The sequence below is a fragment of the Protopterus annectens genome, chromosome 6.part0, assembly GCF_019279795.1.
Source record: "Protopterus annectens isolate FY-2018-M chromosome 6.part0, PAN1.0, whole genome shotgun sequence".
Lineage (NCBI taxonomy): Eukaryota > Metazoa > Chordata > Ceratodontiformes > Protopteridae > Protopterus > Protopterus annectens.
The window spans coordinates 1063452413-1063474852 of NC_056737.1; the positions used below are offsets into that span (position 1 = coordinate 1063452413).

The 22440-nt window shown below is 44.0% G+C and overlaps 1 protein-coding gene across 2 annotated transcripts in view; it reads right to left on the reverse strand.

Annotated features, from left to right (window-relative positions):
* The window catches only part of AHSA1 (activator of HSP90 ATPase activity 1), a 926619-nt gene that overhangs the window by 753484 nt on the left and 150695 nt on the right, over positions 1–22440 (reverse strand). For both annotated transcript variants that reach the window (XM_044074685.1, XM_044074684.1), the window contains exon 3: positions 17917–17999. In XM_044074685.1, the coding sequence (XP_043930620.1) occupies positions 17917–17999 (83 nt within the window). The remainder of the gene's footprint in view (positions 1–17916; positions 18000–22440) is intronic.

Below are 22440 nucleotides of genomic sequence, written 5' to 3' on the forward strand. Positions count from 1 at the left end.
GACTTGCATGTGTTTGTGATCAAAATTTCGTGTGTCAGAGGTAGCTGTTGGAACGACCATTGTGCAAACAGTAGCCATTGTAGAACTCTCATGTGCAGTCTTCCCAATGGTATCGCAATGAGAGAAGCTGCCATGAGGCCCAAAACCTTTAGTACCAGTTTTGCTGGGGATTTTCTGGATGACAGAAGAAGAGATATGTGGATTTGAAGTGAAGCTATCCTTTCTGGAGGAAGCCTTAGAATTAACTGATGCGTATCTAATTCCGCTCCTATGAATAAGATACGCTGCGATGGCTGTAGTAAAGATTTTTCGAAATTTACGGAAATTCCGAGGTGAACACACAATTGTAGAGTGTAATCCCTGGCCTGTATCAGTTGACGCTGGGTGGTGGCAGAAAGGAGCCAGTCGTCCAGATACGGAAACACCTGGAATCCTAGGCGTCTCAGGTGAGACGCTACCACTGCCATGCATTTGGTGAAGACCCTGGGGGCTGAGGTCAGACCAAAGGGCAGGGCTCGAAACTGAAAATGACTGGCACCCAGCCGGAAGCGCAAATGATCTCTGGACGCCCTGGCCATTTTGATGTGGTAGTATGCGTCCTTCAGATCTATTGAGCACATCCAGTCGTCTTTCTGTAAAAATGGAAGGATCGATTGAAGCGTGACCATTCGGAACTTTTCTTTCTTGACGAAGGTATTGAGGTTGCTTAGGTCCAGAATGGGCCTCCAGTCCCCTGTCTTCTTTGGAACTAAAAAGAACCTTGAGTAAGTTCTGAATCCTCTTTGGTCCGCTGGGACTGGTTGGATGACTCTTTCTAGCAGCTTTGAAATTTCTATAGCTGCTGGTTCTCGCAGATGGGGCGGCACATCTGGGAGTCTTCTCTTCGGAATGGGGTTGGATAGGAATGGTATTCTGTAACCTCTGGTAACAACGCTTTTTACCCAGTTGTCTGTAGTAATGTTTTGCCAGGCCTGAGGGTATAAAGCTAAGCGACCCCCGACTGCCTCCAGAGCAGGACAGTCGGGCCTCCTCTCAGGAGTGCTGGAAAGGTTTTCCAGGGGGTGTATCCCTGTCACCTTGATTTTGCGGACCCCCTCTGCCACCAGGGCGGCGTCTTCCACCTCTGCCTCCTCCTCTGCCTCTAGAGGGGGAAATCACCCTGTGTGCCTGGGAAAGAACCTTGGGGTTTTCGAAACCACATTTTCCCACCGCGTTGCCCTTTGGGGTATGGTCTGGATGGGGTGGAAAAACGGACTCCGACAGCAGACAGTGTCTTTCCCTCCTGCTCACAACGGGTAAGGGTCTCCTTTACTTTGGGGCCAAAGAGAGTGGCACCGTCAAATGGGGCATTAGTAAAGGAAGACTTGAAGGCTTCCGCAAATGAACATAAGCGCATCCAGGATTGTCTACGAAGAGCAATCGCTGAAGCTGCTGCCCTACTCGAACCTTCGGCTGCGTATGAGATCAGCCTCATGGACGAGTTTACAATGGATGTAAGGGTATTAAGTTGTGCTGTCACTTTCTCTGAGACAGCAGCATCTGTAGTACCCTGGAGGGTATCTCCCAACTCTTTGACTAGATCCCTCTGTAGCCGTGTGAAGTGGGTCAAATAGTTCAGGGATCACATAGAAAAAGCCGCTGAACTAAAAATGCGCTTCCCATACCTGTCCATAGTCCTAGAATCTTTGTTAGGGGGATGGACAGATGAGGAAGATTCCGACATCTCCTTTTTCATGGCCGCTGCCACCACCATAGCGTCCACTGGAACTCCTTCTGTCAAATAAGCCTTGTCCTGGGGTGCAGTAATGTATTTATTAGGCTTCCTAGGGACTGGCTCCACCGTGTCAGGAGCCTCCCACGCCCTTCGAGCAATCAGCTCCATTAATTCATCGAAGGGCGGAGTGACCCAGGAGGAGGAAGGGTGAGCACCAAATGCCTTCAGCAAGACTGACTCATCCTCAGAAGGGGGGAGGGACTGCCAGTCACCTCTCTGTTTTAGGATCTCCAAGATGTCAGAAAAGGAGACATCTTTTGAAGGTGACTTTGGGGACCCTTCTGACTCATCCAAGTCAGTATCGGATGTCAAAGATTCTTGTGGAGAATCCAAGTGTCTCCTCTTACACAATCTTTTCCTAGGGACTTCTTCGGGGGGAGCATCCGAAGAAGCCTCCGAGGAAGAGGGGGCACCCTCCAGGGGTGGCTGAGACACAGGTGCTAGACGCTTAGCTGTAGCCGTGGGTGCAGAGGAGGATAACGGACCTTTATGGGGAGGAGAAGCTGTATCTGCTGATGTGGTTGTCTGGGTAGACAACACCTTCCTCATGAGATCGAAAGCCCCCGGGTCCCGAGTCGAGGCATCTCCCGGTTCCGAAGAAATGGGAAGAATCCCCGAAACAGGCACCGAAGGCATCGACTCAGAGGACTGAACCGAGTCGATCCGAGCCGAGGCCCCGAGAGGGAGAGTCGGAACCGAAACATCGGTCCGACTCTCGGTCCCGGAACCCAGGATGGATCTTCGACTCAGAGACTCCGGCACCGGATCCGACGGAGTCGAGGTGAACAGAGCCGACCGAGAAAAGGACGGTTCTGGCACCGAGGGCTCCACAATCAGCAGCTCAGCCTCTTCCGGCTCCGAAGACTGGACAGGTCTCGGAGGAGGAACAGATGGAGACAGTGGAAGGCCTTCAAGTCTCGACACCAATTGAGAGGAGACCGAGATGAGTTTGGATAAGGCCGTATTCTCCATTAACTTCTGCACCACGCGGTCTACATCGGTATCAGAGAGGGGCCTGGAAGAACGGGTCAAAGGAATCGAAGACGGAGCCGACCTCAACAGTGTCGGGGGAGGGAGCTCCATCACCGGTTCCAAGACTCGAGGCTCGGAAACTGACAACAGTTGAACACTCGGCCCCGAAGTCTGTGGAACCGGTGATCTAACTTTAGCTGAAGAGCTCGGAGCCGATGACCTGGGCTCCGACATCTTCGATTCCTTCGAGGATTTGGATGCCTGGTCTGAAGCATCCAGAGTCTCTTGAAAGGTAGGTTTTAACAAACCCCTATCCATGAGTTTCCTGCGCCTATCTGTCATGACCCTCCCACTGAAAGAATGACAAATAGAGCAGTCTTCTTGCAGATGGAGAGGGCCAAGACAGTAGACGCAGGAACTATGATTGTCAGTAACTGACATCTTTTGCCCACATTGGCAACGCTTAAAACCGATTTAGCCTTTTCAGACATCTCACACTAAATATTTTTAGAAACTGAAAAGTCAAGTCCAGTAAAGAAGTCAAGTCCGGTGAAATTGTCGAATCCAGTAAGGACCAGTACTAGTCAAATCCTAGTAAGGGGTGGTAGGCCCCGGGGAGAACTCTAATAAGTTTTAAATAAACTTAACGGAACCGAGAATCCCTCAACCTTACCACACACTATGTCACTAACAAACTTTTTATAATAAAATTACTAAGAAAAACACAAGAATAAATTCTTAATCTTATCTTAGGTGCTCGAGCTCGACCCAGTGATGCGAACGCTGCAGCGGCAAACTAGATCTGAGGTAAAGGCAGAGGGGGATTGTGGGTATTAGGTTGTCTCGAGCTTCTTCTCGATGCAGAGCTTGCAAGCGGCCGACACGGAGCCGAGGACTGGCTCCGAACCCATGTGTAAGAACAAACGGCGAGATCGAACACTCTCACATCAAGGAAGGTAACAAGAGATCCTGTACAAGTATTAAAATACTTTTAAAATTCTATGAAAGCCTCTACAAAACAAGAGAAACATGGAAAAGATACAATGGAAATGTTTATGGAAGAATTAAACACACCAAGGTAAGAGGTAGACGAGGCTCAATTACCAACAGTCAGGACAGAGGAGATGAGATAACGGTGATGGATAACCAATCTACAGAAAAGTCCCCAGGAACCGATGGTACTCCTGTGGAAGTTTGGAAGCTAGGAGGGAAAAACCTGAAAGATCTGGAAGATTTTGTTTAACAGTATTTTAAGAGAAGTGCCAACATCCTGGAAGAAAGTGATGGTAGCTGCAAAACCTAAAGAGGGTAAAAGGTCCATCAGATCCTGCTTCTTACAGGCCCACTTCAATACTAAACCATGGTTATAAAAATGTTTGGTCTATAAATGGCCAAGAACGGCAAAAGTGATGCCAAAATTGACAGACATGGATCAATGTGGTTTTGTGGAGGGGAGGCAAACATTTCACATTAACTGAAAATAGTTTATCCAGAGGGAAGCAGAATATAAGACAATACCACTGCTGATGGTGGGTCTTTATGCACAGTAAGCATTTGACAGCATACACTGGGAGTTTATAAGCAGAGCAATGAAGCATTTGTGTTCCCTGATAAAATTATAATGTTGATTAGTGGGCTACATGAGGGATCAGAGGTGAAAATTAAAGTGGGTGGGGAGCTCTGAATTTCTGCTTGAGTAGAGGTACCAGACAGGGGTCTTCTCATTTGCCTTTGTTATTTGCATTATATTTAAAACTACTGGAAAAGAAAATAAGGGGTTCAAATTCAAGGGCGTACTTGGTATGGTAGTCAAGAAAAGCTGGCTGTATTTGCAGATATTTAATCCCGACAAAACCAGAAAGGGACAGTGTTGTGGAACATTGAGACAATTTCAAATCTTTTTGGGCTGCAAAATGAATGAAGCTAAAACAAAGGAAATTGCGGCAAATATACCTACACACAAAAAGTGATTCAACAATATCCATATTTATGGGGACGGGATAAAATGAAGTAAGAGTATGGATTAAAAATGATTATTCAGGTATGGCAACTAAGGATATGTGGGGAGGCACTAAACAGAAAATACAAAAAACTGAGAAAATGGAAGCTCTGTTATATGGATAGTAAGATACAAGTTAAAATGTTTAGTCCCTTTAATCTTGTACACAAGTCAGACATTTTTAAATCAACTAGAGAAGAAGCTGTGGACAGCAATTAAAGAGCTGAAGGATTTTATCTGGGAGGGAAAGCCAGCAAGACTCAAGTGGCACAAAACTCTTCTTCCAATGGATCAAGGCAGACTAGGATTACTAGACTTGAAGGGGTAATTTCAGAGCAACACAGTTAAGGCTCCTATACACAGCACAAGTAGAAAAAGTACAGTTTTGTACCTACCATAAATGTAGATGTCCGATAGATATGCAACTGCAGTCATAACATATGGGTTGTCCTGCCGCAGGCAGCCCTTGGTCGGCCGAATTCCAAAGTCTGGGTCCGGCGTCGGCTGGTGTCGCCTCCTCTCCGACGTCACAACGGCTGGAGTATAAAGGCATCAGCCGACGCCATCTTCTTCAGTGTTTCTTGCCCCAGATGCCAGGTGCCCTCCTAGGAAGGTTAAATTTGGTAAATGGATAAAAATAATCCCAAACATGCACAACAGTAATAAACAGATACACCATAGGAAATACCCCCAACTGATGGGAAAAGGGGTAGGGACCCAAAAGGAAGGATACAGAGGGGTAGGAGGGTGGGAAAATCCGACTGCAGTTGCATATCTATCGGACATCTACATTTATGGTAGGTACAAAACTGTACTATGTCCTTCAAGAATGCAACTGCAGTCATAACATATGGGTTGAATACCATAGCCAAGCTGGGGGTGGATGGAACTATAAGGATGGTGTAGCTAAAATCCCCTGCAGGACTGCCGAAGCAAAGCCTGCTCGGGATCTGGAGTATAAGGGCAGGTTGTAGTGCTTGGTGAATGTGTGCACGGAGCTCCATGTAGCAGCCTCTAAAATGTCCTTTGTTGCCACTCCTCTTAGGAAAGCTGTGGAACTGGCTATAGCTCTGGTGGAATGTGGCCTAATATTGGCTGGCACACCTTTTCCATGGAAAGAATAGCAGAATCTGATGCAATGTCCAATCCATTTTGAAATTGTTTGTTTGGAGATTGCTTTTCCTTGTACTCCAGTAGCATAGGCTACAAACAGTTGGTCAGACTTTCTGGTGGCCTTAGTTCTGTCCAGGTAGTAACGTAGTTGTCTGTGTATGTCCAAAGTATGCAGTAGCTTTTCCCCCTTATTTTGAGGATTGGGGAAGAATGTAGGCAGGTGAATAGCTTGATTTAGAGACACCCTGGAAATAACTTTTGGCATGAATGTAGGATTGGTTCTTAGAGAAACTCTGTCTTGATGAAAAATGAGAAAGGGAGGTACTGCCATGAGTGCCTGTATCTCCGAAACTCTTCTTGCAGATGTGACTGCCAACAAGAAGACAGTCTTCCATGAAAGAAATTGCATTTCTGAAGTTGCTGCTGGCTCAAATGGAGGAAGAGTTAATTTTTCCAACACGTAATTGAGGTCCCATGCAGGTACTGGCTGTTTTCTGGGAGGTTTGATATTCTTTATCCCTCTTAGAAACTGTCTTAGCAGAGGATGAGAAAACACTGGAGGGTCACAGTTGTAATTTGCTGAGATTGCTGAGGCATGAATCTTTATTGAAGAATAAGAGAGTCCAGTATGAAATAGTTCTGCCAAGTATTCTAATATCTGAGGTATACTCGGTAATGCTGTGTCCCGACCCCTGTTGGCATTCCAGATGCTGAATCTCTTCCACTTGGCTGAATAGGTTTTTCTGGTGAAAGGTCTGCGTGCTTCCAGCAAGATCTCTTGAACTGGTTTGTTAAGAGAGTAAGGTGGAGAAGTCATGGTAGCCTCCAGGCTGTCAGATGTAATGTTTTCAGGTCCTGATGTACAGTCCTGTAATTGTGTTGTGTTAGGAGCAGGGGCCATAGGGTCAGAGGCCATGGTTTGGTCAGAGTTATGGACAATAGCAATGGGTACCAGTGTTGCCTTGGCCAGTCTGGTGCTATCAAGATGCCTGTTGGTTGTTCTGCTTTGATTTTCAGTATCACCTTGGTCAGCAGAGGCAGAGGAGGGAATGCATAAATTTTTAGAGAATTCCAGCTGAAGGAGAGAGCATCCGTTTTCCAGGATAGAGGATGGTGAGTCCTTGTGCAGAACTTTTCCAGGTGATGATTTAAGTGGGAAGCAAAAAGATCTACGTCCGCTCTTCCCCATGTCTTTGTCAGTTGAGAGAAAATGTGAGGGTGCAGCATCCACTCGTGTGGATCCATGAAATTTCTGCTCAGCTTGTCCGCCAGTACATTGTCCTTGCCTGGTACAAACTGGGATTGTAAATGTATCTTCAGGCTCAGGGATTTTTCCCAGAGAAGCATTGTTAGTCTGCAGAGGGGATAAGAATGAGTGCCTCCCTGCTTGTTTATGTACCACATGACAGTGGTGTTGTCTGTCCTTATTAGCAAATGTCCTTGTTGTAGTGATTTTTCGAAAGTCTCGATTGCATGCATCACTGCCATCTCCTTTTGGTTTATGTGCAAATGTCTTTCCTTTGGCGTCCAAAGACCCTGAATGCATCTGCCCTCCATGTGCGCCCCCCATCCATGGTCTGAGGCGTCTGTTGTAATCATTTGGCCTGCTTGAGGTCTGTTGAAAGACATGCCTTTGTTTAGCTGACTGGCTTGAGCCCACCATAAAAATTCCTTTTGCAGACATGGAATAAGTGGGATTATGTCCTCTAGGCTTTGGCTGTGTTGAGACCATAAGTTTTTTAAATACCATTGCAGCTTTCTCATATGAAGTCTTGCCAAAGGTATCAGAAGGATGCAAGATGCCATGAAACCCAGGGCCTGCAGGATTTTCCTTGCAGTCAGCTGGGAGAGTTTTGCTAGGCCTTTGAAGTAGTCTGGTAAATGCTGCTGTTTTTCCTCTGTGAGGTAGGCCATTTGGTTTTCTGTGTCCAGTTTGGCTCCTAGGAAGATAATCTGTTGGGATGGCAGTAGTTTTGACTTCTGAATGTTGACCGTGTATCCCAAGGCCTGCAGTAGATGCATGACATAGTCCAAATTTTCTTTTAAGGTTTGTTTGTTGTCTGCTTGTATGAGGCAGTCGTCCAAGTAGGGTTATATTTGAATCCCCTGCAGTCTGCAGTGTGCCACTACTGATGCCAGGCATTTCGTGAACACTCTGGTGGCAGTAGATAAGCCAAACGGCAATGCTGAGAATTGATAATGCTCTGTCCCTGCAAGAAATCTGAGGTATCTTCTGCAGCTTTGTCTGATTGGGACATGCAGGTATGCCTCCTTGAGGTCCAGAGTGACCAGCCAAGACCCCTTGCCCAACATGGGAAGGAGTTGCTGCAACGTCAGCATTTTGAACTTTGGCATAATGAGAAATGTGTTTAGAGTTGACAAGTCCAGTATGGGTCTCCATTTGTTTTCTTTTCTTGGAACAAGGAACAGTCTTGAATAAAATCCCTGGCCTTGCTCCTGCGGAGGAACCCTTTCTATTGCTTTTATACTTAACAGCTTGGAAACTTGAGTGAGTGCCTCTGCCCTTTGATGATGTGGCAGGTTTGGCATGCCTTGTCTTATTGGTAATGTGTGGAAGTGGAATCTGTAACCCTTGTCTATCAAATCCAGAATCCAGTTGTCCTTGGTTAAGATATGCCAGTTTTGAGAGAATAAGGATAATTTTCCACCCAAAGGTGCTTCTCTTTGAACCTTTGTAGGCGGTACGAAAGTCAAGTCATTATGATTGTCCTTGTGGTGCAGCTGAACTGTCTGCGCCACTTCGTTGATTTGGAGGTTGCCATTGGCGGCCCCTGTAAGATCCTCGGTATTGCCCTCTACCTCAGGCACGTCTGCTTTTTCCCCTTTGAAACTTATCAGAGCCAGGGAAGGACCAATTCTTTGAGGGCCAGTTTCTGCTGAATCTGGGTGGCTGAACCTGAAGGAAATCCTTGACTGTCTGTACTGACTTTGCTTTTTCCTCTATGGATCTCAATACATCTTGTGCATTAGCACCAAAAAGCTTCTGTTTTTCCAAAGGTGCATCCAGTAACTTTACTTTAACATGGTCAGGCAAAGACTGATCCTTTAACCAAGCATGTCTACGTATCACAGCTCCAGTCATAGCTGCCCTACATGAAGCTTCCAGTGCATCATAACCACACTGCAGAAAATGGTTATTAACCTGCTGAGTGTTATGTATATGATCCTGCAATGCCTTTTTATCAATAGGCTAGGAGAGGCTAACTTTTTCTGTAAATCATTCAGGAGAAAATCTTGGTACTGAAACATGTGAAAAAGGCAGTTAAGTGACCTCATGGCCAGGGTAGTAGAGGTATATACTTTTTTACCCCATCTCTCCAGGGACCTTGCTTCTCTGTCTGGTGGCAGTGGGTTTTTGGCAGAGGAGGTAGCCACTCCCTTGGAGCCCTGTGAAATAGTTTCTAGATCCACAGAGTGGGCCTTAAAAAGGTGCTCGTCAGCGTCAGGGACCCTATAATATCTGTCCGGCTTGACAGGAGCAGGAGGAAGAGAATCAGGGTTAGCACTGGAGTCAGAGAAAACATCATCCAAAACATCCATAACTGGTGGAATAGCCAAAGGTCTGTGCTGGGGAAGCTTGAGGAAGGTATGAAGCCTTTTCCTGGAGTCTGAGAATTCCTGACCCTGCCATTGAAAATGTTCCCTCATGGAACGCAGGACTTCACCAAATGAGAAATCCTCTGAAGGGGAGGCAGAGGGAATTGATTCCTCAGCATCAGAGTCCTCGTAAGCCTGGAAAGATTCTTCTTGGGTATCAGAATGCTCAGAATCCCCAGAGGCTTCATCCGAAGAGAGGTCGTCCGCCTGCTCAGTTCTAGGCCTTTTCTCTGCAGGTGGCTGAGAACCCCTGTCCGGATGAGGCTGAGACCCCCTGATAAGGGAAATAAGATCTGCAGCCAGGGACATGATCTGCTTATCAGATGAAGGGGCATGGGCAGGTTTAGGATGGGCCTTGGCCTGACTGGTGGCCTTAGCACGTGCAAAGGCCTTGATGGACATGGATACAGGAGGCCTAGCAGCCCCACGTGCAGGCGTAACCTTGTCCACAGAAATGGTGTCTGGTAGATCCAGAACTTCGGTTTCCAGAGGAAAATCAACAACCGGCACCGGAGGGATCTCAGAGACCGAAGGTAGAGTAGACGCTGTGTCGTCGGCCTGGAGCGGTTGATTTACCACTTCCGAAGGGACCGGAGCACTAGCAGAAGGTTTAGGAGTAGCATCAGTAGTGGACGCGGGCCGAGGATGTCGGTCCCGGTCCTTGCGTTTTTTAGCAGATTGGGTTGTCGGTTGATCCGACGGCATGATGTACGCAAAAGATTCACCGAAAAAGTCCTCGGCGAATTCTGCCCGGTGCCTGAGAGTGCGCTTATTAACGCAAGCACAGGCAGCACAGGCCGAGACGTCGTGGTCTGGGCCCAGGCAAGGAAGGCAGAGAGAATTGAAGTCCTTATGAGGTATTTGTTTACCACAAGACAAACAATTATTAACTTTCTCAATTTGTTCTGACATCGGCTGAGGCAAGAATAAATGTTCCCCAACGGGGTACTTAGCTTTTAGATGACTTTGGTACTGAAAACACAGGAGCTGACCGACTGGCACTTGCGAACTGCTTCTGCTTCGGGCACCGTGCGGCAAGAAAGACTGGAGAAGATGGTGTCGGCCGATGCCTTTATACTCCAGCCGTTGTGACTGAGAGGAGGCGACACCAGCAGACGCCGGACCCAGACTTTGGAATTCGGCCGACCGAGGGCTGCCTGAGGCAGGACAACCCATATGTTATGACTGCAGTTGCATTCTTGAAGGACATCTGTAATTCCAATTGGAAAGGGATGATGATGAACCAAGGGGAAACTGTTCTCCTTAAAGGTATGCATCCAAAATCCCAATCATGTGGATTATTATAGCTATAAAGTAGAAAAAAAAAGTATTCCAAGAAGTAAACCAACATGGAAATGGAGGAGAGAAAAAAAAAAAAAAAAAAAAAGATTCTACGGATACGTAGGACTCCAATTAGGAATATAGACAATAGGCAAAAGGGGGCTGAAGTTATTGGTGAAAAAGTACAGTTGTGTACATTTACCATAAATGTAGATGTTCTAGTGCATTCACTGTTGCGGTCATTACATTTGGGTAATCTGCTTGCAGGCTGCCCTCAGTCGGCCTGATTAACAATGTCTTGGGTCCTGCATCGGTTGCTGTCTCTTCTTCCATGATGTCAGGTCATCAGGGGTATAAAACACGCAGCCGACGTCATTACATCAGTTTTTCTTGTCCTCAGATGCCAGGTGCCCCCCTAATGGGGAGCAAATAAACATAAAAAACACAAAGATATACCTCCAACAAAAAGCAAATAAACCAAAAAGGCTTTTAATCATAGTAAAGGAAAGTAGAGGTATAGTCAGAATAAGAAGTTAGGGGGCTGGAGGGAGGGTAACCAGGACTGCAACAGTGAATACACTCCAACATATACATTTATGGTAAGTGTACACAACTGTACTATGTTCTTAGTGTTTCACTGTTGCAGTAATTACATTTGGGTAGATTCCCAAAGCTATGGTTGGGAGGAGGAGTTTATATAGAATTAGGGCCAGCTATAAGTCCCTGCAAGACAGCAGTGGCAAAGCCAGCTATGGATTTAGAGAAAATTGGCAAATGACAATGCTTGGTGAAAGTATGTACAGAACTCCAGGTAGCAGCTTCTAGGATGTCCCTGGTAGAAACACCTCTGAGAAAGGCTGCAGAAATAGATGCAGCCCTGGAGTGAGATCTGATCCCGTGGAGAATAGGTTTTCCATGGTGCTTATAGAAATTAATGCAATGGCTTATCCATTTAGAAATGGTTCGTTTTGAAATAGCCTTCCCCTCTGTCCCTGCAGCAAATGCTACCAGCAGCAGTTCAGATTTTCTTCAAGGTTTAGTTCTGTCCAAGTATAATCTAAGTTGTCTGTGAACATCCAAGGAATGCAGACTCAGCTCCCCTTTGTTCTGTGGATTGGGAAAGAAGGTTGGCAAATGAATGGACTGATTAAGAGCTACACTGGATACCACCTTGGGCATGAAGGCTGGATTGGTCCTGAGGGACACCCTGCCCGCATGAAAGATGATGAAAGGCTCAACTGCCATAAGGGCCTGTAATACAGATATCCTTCTAGCTGAAGTGATTGCTAAAAGGAAAGCTGTTTTCCAAGAAAGAAATTTTAAGTCTGCAGTAGCAACTGGCTCGAAAGGAGGTAGAGCGAGTTTCTCCAATACAAAGTTAAAATCCCAGGCAGGGGTTGGAGCTCTCCTGGGTGGTCTCAAAATTTTTGGCCCCTCTGAGGTACTGCTTGAGCAGACAATGAGAGAAGAGGGGAGGGTTCTGTGTTATAATGCGCTGAAATGGCTGAGGCGTGGATTTTAATGGGGGAAAAAGACAGGCCCTTGTGAAGCATCTCAGTTAAGTACTACAAAATCTGAGGTAAATTAGGCACTGTTGTGCTCAACCCTTGAGACTGGTTCCAGGCACAGAATCTTTTCCATTTTTCAGCATAAGATGTTCTAGTACTAGGCCTCCTTGCCTCTAAGAGAACATCCATCACAGGTTTGCTGAGGAATGATAAGGGTGAGTTTAAGTAATTAGCCAGGCTGCAAGGTTCAATGTTGGAAGCTGAGGGTGCAGGATCTGGTTCTCTTGCTGAAACAGCAGGGAAGAGGTCTGAGGCAGGTGCCATGGACATAACTGCGACACACTGCACAGGAGCGGGTACCAGTGTTGACGCGGCCAGTCTGGAGCAATCAAAATCATCCTTGGTTTGTCCTGTGACTTTTAGTAGAACTTTGGAGAGCAGAGGCAGTGGGGGGAAGGTGTAGACTGATTTTCCAGCGGAAGGACATAGCATCCACTTTCCAGGCTTGGTTGTGGGGAGCCCTTGTGCAAAACTTGTTCAATTGGTAGTTCTGGGGGGAGGCAAATAGATCTATGTCTGGGCTCCCCCATTCGCTTGTCAACATGTTGAAAATCCTTGGTTCCAGTTTCTGCTCGTGTGGGTCCATAAGGCTTCTGCTTAGTCCGTCTGCCAGTATATTTAATTTTCCTGGCCGGAATTGAGCTTGTAGGTGCACTTGGTAGCGCAAGGCTGTGTTCCACAATGCCATGGCTAGTCTGCAGAGGGGGTAGGAATGTGTACCCCCCCCCCCTGCTTGTTTATGTACCACATAACCGTAGTGTTGTGGGTCTTTACCATTAGTTGTCTTGGAAGAATGTAGTCCTTGAAGGCTGTGTCAAAGCATTCTGTACAGCTAACATTTCTTTTTGATGGATATGTAGGTGCATTTGACTTGGGCTCCATTTGTCCTGAATGCACTTCCCTGCCAGGTGAGCCCCCCATGCATAGTTTGATGCATCTGTTAGGGTTTGGGCGGCAGGGGGTAGTGTGAATGGCAGTCTCTTGTTTTGGTGGCAGGCCTCTGCCCACCAGTGGAACTCTAGGCGTAGGCAAGGTATGATAGGAATCATTGTTTCTAGGCTGTGAGAATGTTGACTCCATAGGCTTTAGATACCACTGTAGTTTCCTCATATGCAGTCTTGCATATGGAATTAGAACAATGCAGGAGGACATGAACTCCAAGGCTTGCAGTACTTGTCTTGCAGATAGCAGGGTTTTTGTGGCCACTTATTTGAAATAGGTTATCAAATGAATTTGCTTTTCTGGCGTGAGGTAAGCCATCTGAGAAATTTTATTCAAGCTTGCTCCCAGGAATGTAATTTGTTGACAGGGTACCAGTTGCGATTTCTTTTTGTTTATCGTGTACCCCAGACAAGTCAGAACCATTTTTACAAACTCCAGATAATTCAAAAGTATGCTCTGGCTTTCTGCCCAAATTACACAATAGTCCAGGTATGGGTATATCTGAATGCTTCTTTGCCTGCAAAATGCAATAACTGGAGCCAGACACTTTGTGAATACCCGGGGCACAGTAGACAAGCCAAAGGGCAGTGCAGAGAACTGATAATGCATGTAGCCTGCTTTGAAGCGTAGGTATCTTCTGCAAGACTCCCCGATTGGGATGTGCAGGTATGCTTCTTTTAAATCTAGGTGTTGCCAATCAGGCATCTTTGCCTAGCATAGGAAATAATTGGTGAAGAGTCAGCATCTTGAATTTTGGAATCTCCAGAAAGGTGTTTAGAGTAGACCGGTCCAGGATTGGACGTCATGATTTGTCTTTCTGGGTACCAGGAAAAGTCTGGAATAGAAACCTTGTCCCTTTTCCTCTTCTGGTACCAGCTGAATAGCCCCCATGCTTAAGAGAGAGAGAAAGTACTTGTTTTTGAGCCTCTGTCCACTGATTTGGGGGGCATTCATTTGGTGTTGGCAACGTATGGAAATGAAATCTGTATCCTGGGACACTATTTAAAACCCATTTGTCCTGGATTATCAGTTCTTTGCATGAAGAGCAATCTTTCCCCCCCAAAGGGGCGTTCAGTAGATAAGTGCTTGGAAATTTTAAAAGGAAGTCATTGAGACTGTTTACCATACGGGGTGTCTTGTTATTCCCAGATTTGGAAGTGGAGGCACCCCACTGCTTAGTTCTTCGAGTTCCCTGGGACTGAAACCTCGGGTTTTTGCTGTCTGGGTTTGGCTTGAGAAGACCTGGAAGGGAATAGAAAGGACAATTCTTAGTAGGCCAATGCCTACTAAATCTAGGAGGTTGCACTTGTAAAAAATCTTAACAGTTTGCATACATTTAGCTTCATCTTCCATCTTTTTAAGAACTTCTTCAGCCTTGTTGCCAAAACTGCGGTCCTGATTTAAAAGGAGCATCCAACAATTCAGCTTTAACATGATCAGGCAAAGATTGCTCCTTCAGCCCAGCATGCCTTCTAAGCACAGACCTAGTAGCAGCAGCCCTGCAAGAGGCTTCTAAAGAATCAAAACCACATTGCAAAGTATGTTTTCCAACTTGTTCAGCAGAATGCATTAAATCCTGTAAATCTTTATTTTCCACACAGTCCAGAATTAACATAATTTTCCGTTTAAGCAGTCCAATAACATGTTGCATATGAAATTGGCAGTTTAAAGCTCTGATTGCCAAGGTTGCCAAGTATAAACCTTTTTACCCCATCTATCCAGCGACCTGGAGTCTCTATCAGAAGGGGTAGGATTTTTAGCAGTAGAAGCCTTAATGCCCTTGGGCCCCTGAGAAATAGTTTCTGGATCTGCAATAGGATTTTTAAAAAGGAACTTGTGGAACTCAGGAACCCTGTAGTATCTCTGTCAGGTTTACTAGGAGCAGAAGGCAGGGAATCAGGGGCCAAACTGGATTCCGAGAAATCAACAATTTCTAGTACAGCAGGAATAGCTAAAGGCCTATGCTGAGGTAGAAGGAAATTCCTAAGCCTCTTCTTCGAATCAGAAAATTCCTGGTTTTCCCAGTGAAAATTCTCCCTTAATGTATGTAAGGTTTCCTCTAAAAAAAAAAAAAAAAAAAAAAAAAAAAAAATCCTCAGGAGGAGAAGCAGAGGGAATAGAATCCTCTGCATCAGAACCCTCATAAGTAGGTAAGGACAAAACCAGGTCATCAGAAGAGTCAGAAGAAAGAATCCTGATCAGAAGATTCATAATCAAGTTCAGCCCTAGGCCTCTTGGGGGGGGGGGGGGGGTGACTACCCCTAATTAGAGTTATTAGATCTTCAGCCATTTTTATCATTTGTTTTTTAGGCATAGGGGCCTGAGCATGTGGCCTGGGCATTGTATTTTTTAGACATGGATTGAGATTTTAGGCCTTAGTAATGAAGGAGGCGTTGATTTATTATGCAAGTTATGTAGGCCTGAATACACCCTCAGAAGTCTGTGCTGCATAGCGGCGGCTCCGGACCCATCCACGGTAGAGACATCCGCAGGTTCCATAGTTGAAGTATCTCACAGCATACCGGACTCCGAATGGGTCTCAGTAGAGGCCTGCGAATCAGAAGTAGCGGGTCTCAGGGGCTGCGAAAGTACCAGAGTACCGGCGAACGGCTTAGGAGAAGCTTTGTCAGTATTGGATCTCGGCGGCCTGTCTCTCAGTCTTTATCTTTTCGTTTTTTTCAGAATCCCGGTAGTCGAATGGCTAACAGATGACATTTCTGGATAATTAAACTGAGAACCGAAATATTTAGAGGCAAAAATATACAGACTACGGATAGTGCGTTGATTGAACAAAGCACAAAACCGACAGCAAGGTACATCGTGGTCAGGGCCTACGCAAGGAATACAGTACGAATGAAAATCTTTGAGGTATTTGCTTTCCACAAGTAATGCAATTATTAACTGTGGTGGTGGTGCTGCGATAGTGCTGTCACTCCACAGTAAGACGTTGTCCTGTTCAATTCTTAGCTAGAGCATCTTCTGTGTGGAGACATGCGTGAATAGACGTACCTAGGTTGAAGGTTGTGCGTCAGGGCTGGCAACTCGGCACGTAAAAATCTGCCAATCATTAGTGGACCGGAGTTCCGCTGTGGCGACCCCTAACCAGGAAAAGCCTAAAGGCACAACAACAACAACTGACATCGGTAAGGAGCAAGAAAAAAAGTTTCCCCAACGGGGTACTTAGCTTTAAGTTGAAGACTTCAGTTCTGAAACTCAAAACGAAAATTTCAGGAGTCAGCCGACCGGCACTTGCGAACTGCTTCTGCTTCGGGCACCGCACTGCAAGAAAGACTGATGTAATGGTGCCGGCTGCATGTTTTATACCCCTGATGACCTGATGTCATGTAAGAAGGGACAGCAACTGACGCAGAACCCAAGACTTTGATAATCAGGCCAACTGAGGGCAACCTGCAAGCAGATTACCCACATGTAATGACTGCAACAGTGAAACACGAAGAACATCTGGCAGAGGAACCAAGGTATTGGGAGCAAATAACTACAAAGGGAAAGGTAATAGAATGAGAAGATGCCAAGAATTTATGTGGACTGCAAATCAGAAACTGACATCAATATTTGATAGGAAAGGCACAGTATAAGCAAAGAGAAAAATAGGGGAATCCTGAACTAAAGACCATCACTGTTAGAGTTTAGTAGACTCTAGAACAGAAGCGGTTAAAAATGAATTAGTACAGCATATAAAATCTTGCATAATAACAGAGGAGGTTAAAAAAGGATTGGGAAGACAGATGGGATAAGAATTTCAAAGAAAATGGGGGGGGGGGGGTCTCCAAAATATGCAACAGAGTCTAGAAAATTTAGGATCTTTGGAAGCATTTACATAGGTATTTTTATGAACCAAGTAGACTTCAAAGAATTTTTCCTCAGGTACATGGCAAATGTTGGGAGATGTGATGGGGAAGAAAGAGGCAGCTGGGAACAGGTCTTCAGGGAGTGTAATGAGTTGGCAGTTGCTCTGTTAGAGGTACTGGGTGAGAAAATTCATTTAACCAAGGAAGTAATTTTTTTTTGAACCATGATTCAGAATCAGAACTGCCTAGACATAAGGCCTTGCTGAGTCTAACAATGGTGGCTGCCAAAAAAGCAACTACTAGAAAATGGAACTCAAAGTTTAAACCAACTTTACTAGAAGTAGCGAATATAGCAACAGAGATATAACAACTGGAACTGGGATCTTTAGAAAAGGATAGGAGCAAACTACATAGGAAAAAAATGGGAATTGTGGGAACAATACATGCAGAGGAGGAACAAGGTTTAAAAGAAGGCAGGATTCAAATGAGATATGCAATATCTGACTTACAATGACTGGATAAATTATAAGTGATGTGCATGGTTTGCAACTAGAATTGCGTCAGCATGGTTTGTAATGTATAATGTTTGCAACTAGAATGGTGTCAATAAGGTTTGTTTTCATTTATATAAATGTAAGACCACCTGTGACATACTTGATAATTTAATAAAGATGTCTGGGTCACCTGAAATGCCTTCTACAAACTATCATGCTATTATTAACAGGAAAGAATTGAAAAGTGTGGACAGTGTGACACATTATGGCACAGAAGTAAATTCAGTAGTAAGAAAAAACAAACAAAAAAAAAAAAAGGCTTCAAAACTAAAATGGTTGTACTCACTTCTATTTCATCAATGTCATTTTCATCAGAGAAATTGGGGACTTCCACAAAGCCTTTGTATTTTACACCATTCTGTGATGTGCCTGCAAAGGGAAAATTATAACAAAACTTCTGTTATCTGAAATACAATCTGTAGCACATTCTTAAAAGAACCTTATACGACACAAAAGCATCTAATAAAAAAAAAAAAAAAAAAAACCCACTTGGAGAGCAGGTGAAACACGACATCTGCAAGTACAGTTGTGAAAGTTGACTTAAGTTATGTAATTACTGTAACTACATATCAGTGTTTGCTTCCATCCTCAACGTACGGGTACTCTGGGATCCAAGACTCTGATTCCACTCCTTACACATACTCCCCTCCTTGCACTAAATTACCTCAGATCAAGTTTTCCCAGTTCCTATAACCGGAACAATTACACCTCATCAAAAACAGAAGTATTTCTGAAGCCCAAGGAACTCCACAGTACACAGAAAAGACCTGCCCAGGCTGTCAATAAAATCAGTGCAGTCATTCCAGAACATGAGGAATATGACACAAGAACCAGGAGGAGGGAAGTTGAGAATGGAAGGAGATGGCACAGATTTATCATTGTGGCAAGAACATAACTTCTGTATCCGATGTGGTCTTTTCCGTTCGCCCTCAATGCATGTGACAGAGTCCCCAGCTACTACAAACCTTGAGAAGGACTCACGGAAAGATATTCTGGAGGATGGCTGAAAAAAACGGATGCTATGGACCCAGACTGCAAGTCAAGTTTGTAGCAAGTTATGAAGGCATGGACATTAGACCAAATAGCTGCTGCACAACAGTCATCATAGGTTCATAGGGGTGTACTAGGCTAATGGCCCTGGAGCCTTTACAAGCCTAGCCCATAGGATTACCCTGGCATCGTGCCACCTGACCTTTGTTTCAATTGCTTTACTCGACAGAGGGACTGGGGTGAATTTTATTTCCCATCCACTCAAGATTTCTCTTGAAGAGGGCCAGTGAGGTGCTCTGCTTGACATGTATGGGAAGTCTATTCCATAGCATGAGCAGTCTCTGGGTTATGAACCTGTCTCGACAACATGTTCTGTTGACTGTGGTAATGAGGTTGATGTCACTGGAGCGTGTGGTGCGAGGGATTGTGATTTCTTTAGATGTAGCATTTCTAACCGAACTGGGTCAGACATGGCTTTGTAAGTCAAGCAGAGATCGCCTCTAAGTAGGCGATATGAGACAGAGAAGTTAGTTTTTGAGTCTGTCCATATAGAACAAATGTTTAAGGCCTAAGATCCTCTTTGTGAGATGCTTTTGCAGCCTCTCCAGTTGTTGCAGGTGTTTAGTGAGGTACATGCCAAATGGGGCATTGTACTCCATGATTGGCCTAATGAGGGAAGAGTAGAGTATTAATAGGTACTTTTGAGGAAAAAGGTAGTTGAAATAGCAATGAGCTATAAGATTGCCAGCCAGATAGTCTCTCCTCCTTATATACATAGATTTATTTGGATATCAGTAGATTTAAAAAATCCTTTACCAATTTAGCAAATGAGAAGGACAAACAATTGATCAGCCACACTGGGAAGAAAGGAAGGATTTGTTGCTAGTTTTACAATATCCTTGTGGAAAGCCAAATAAGGAAGCTTACAAGAAAGGGCGTGGAGTTCTGAAACTCTTCATGCAGAATTGACTGCAACTAGGTACAAAGTTTTCGAACACGGATATTCCAATTCATTAGTGGCCACAAGTTCAAATGGGAGTCTCATCAATGCCCACAAGTTCAAATGGGAGTCTCATCAATGCCCGAAGTAGAATAACGTTCCAGGGAGGGACAAAGTAATTGAAAGGCCGGAAAAAAAGGACAAAGTTTTGGCAATTAATTTTCTCCCATGTGAAAACCAGAAATGGATGCCAACTGGACTTGAACTGGAGAGTAACTCAATCATGAAGACCAGCCAAAAAATCCAAAATAGCAGGAAGAGGAGCTGAAAACAGATCTACATACCTAGTGGAAGCCCAAATTGAAAATCTCTTCCATTTGCTGTTATATACCTTCCTGGTAGATGGTCTCTGAGGGGGTCAATGTGCACTACCGGAGGTGAAAGCCTAAAACCATGCAATTAACCTGAAGGCTTCAATTTCCGTGGAGGCATCCCAGACAGGGGAGAAGATCTACAGCCAGGTCCAGAACCCATGGAGTATACCAGATGAAACCAGAAAAAGGGAAATCACAAATGCGGTGGCTAAACAGGCCAACGAGGACCACTGTAGCCTTGCTCCACATTGCTTTCAGCAGAACTTCAGCTGGAGGGGACTGGAAGGACAAGCATAAAAGGAGACCAAGGAGCCAACTGTAGGATGACAGCATCCCTCCGGTACCACCCATTTTGGGGAAAAAGGGTAAAGTAAATGCTGAACTTTGTGTTGGAGGCAAACATGCTGCAGAAAGGTTGGCCCCAGCAGTTGAAGATCTGTTCTGCCACCAATTGGTTGAGGTACCATTTGTGGGGAAGAACAGCTCTGTTCAACCAATCTGCTAAAACACTGGAGTTCTCTGGTATGGACATTAATTGGAAAGTAGTGAGAAGACATCACTCACTGCCAAATCCACATGGGAGTTTCAACACAAAAGGTAAACAGCAGATTCCTCCCTTGTTTACTGATGTACCAAGCCACCAACATATTGTATATTTGTAAAAGACAAAAAACGGCTGTTCCCAAGCTTTAGTAGTCACAAAAATCCTAAGGCTGGAAATAACCAGGCAAGTGGTAGCAAGCTCCAAGTTTTGAACGCAACTTTTAATGAAAAACAACAGCGTTTTCGCTACAGACTCAGCTGAAGCTTCCTCAGAATCAAAATTTTAAAACAGTACCGCCAATTTTATAGTTACGTATATTACGTTAACTAGGTAATTAAAACATTTAAAGGTGCATCATAATTTTGTGCATGATCTATTTACTTTGTTTATAAACAAAGTACATTTCATATTTATTTTTAAAAGCACTTGAGCAATTGTTAAAAACATTTTAAACCATAAATGATGTGTATAAAATGCATCATTACCAACTAACAACCTAAACTCAGTAATCCTATAAAAACTGTAAATAGCCAAACTAGTATTTGCATATGCTTATTCAGACAATGTAGGCATGTATTCAAACAGTCCTGTCAGTAATATCTGAGATGGTATTCAAATAAGAACTACTTAATCTCAGCATAATAAAAGCAACTTGACATATTATGGAGATAAATAAATAAATAAAATGAACTTAATTTACTGCATATTCATAAAGAAATATATATAATGACAGCCTAAAACTAATGGTAATTAATATTTACAGATAACTGCAATATATGCAACTTTTATCTTCTATAGTTCCTCATTTTTAACACACAAGAAATGTTGCAATGGTCGTTCAGACCCGGGGAACTAAAGGAGTTTAACAATACCTGCCATTCTAACTCACAAATTTCAAGTAATAACGGGACTGGTCCACCTCTTATGGTATGTGCTACTTCGTCTATAGCTATAAAATGAAAACTATGGCCTGGATGTTTTGTACAGTGTTTTGCTAAGGCATTTTCTATTTTGTTTTTCCTAACTGCGTATAAATGTTCGTAGATTCTGTCTCTGAATCTACGATCTGTTTTGCCTATATAAAATGCCTTACAGCAGTTACACTGGGCCAAGTAAACTATAGATTTAGAGTCGCATTTAAGTCTATGATGACTGTAATATTTCCTATTCCTAATCAGAAAGGAATTCACAGCTTTCACTTCTCTACAGTAGTTGCAACAACCACACTGGAAACATCCCTTTGGTCTTATAAACGTATACAATGCATTGTTCCTTTCTAATATTGTTTTTAAATTACAACCTCGTTTAAACACAAATTTTGGTCTGTCCCCAAGTTTTTCAAACAGTTCCTCATTATTCAAAATATAATACCAGTTCTTGGTTAGGATATGTTGTATATCCCACGAATTGGTATTAAAAGTTGAAATAAAACTAGTCTGAAAACACTTTGTTTCATTGTTAACTAATCCAGGACTGTCCCTCAGCTCAACGTTAGTCTGTTCTATTGGAATATTGGTAGTCACTCCCTGTATTTCTAAATTGTTGTGTATTAAAAGGGGAGGGTACAAGCCTTTTGAGCGCTTAAAATTAATTTCATCCAAAAGTTCAGTAAACATAGACAATGGATAGTCTCTGTTCATAAACATTTCCTTCAACTTATTACATTCATAGAGAAAAGCTGTTTCTCGGCTGCACATTCTTGCTGCTCTTATTAGTTGACCTTTGATGATAGCTCTTTTTTGTTTATAAGGATGTGCACTGTTAAAATGTAAAAATGAATTGCAGTATGTTGGTTTCCTGTGTACTGTAGAAAAGTATTCTGAATTTATTAGGTCTTTATATAATTTTACATCTAAGTAATCGATCTCTGTTTCCGAGAAGTTAAAATGTAAACTTTAAAAATGGTGTAGTGGTATTGAATGAATCAAAGATGTTGCCGATTCCATGTTGCCTTTAAATAAA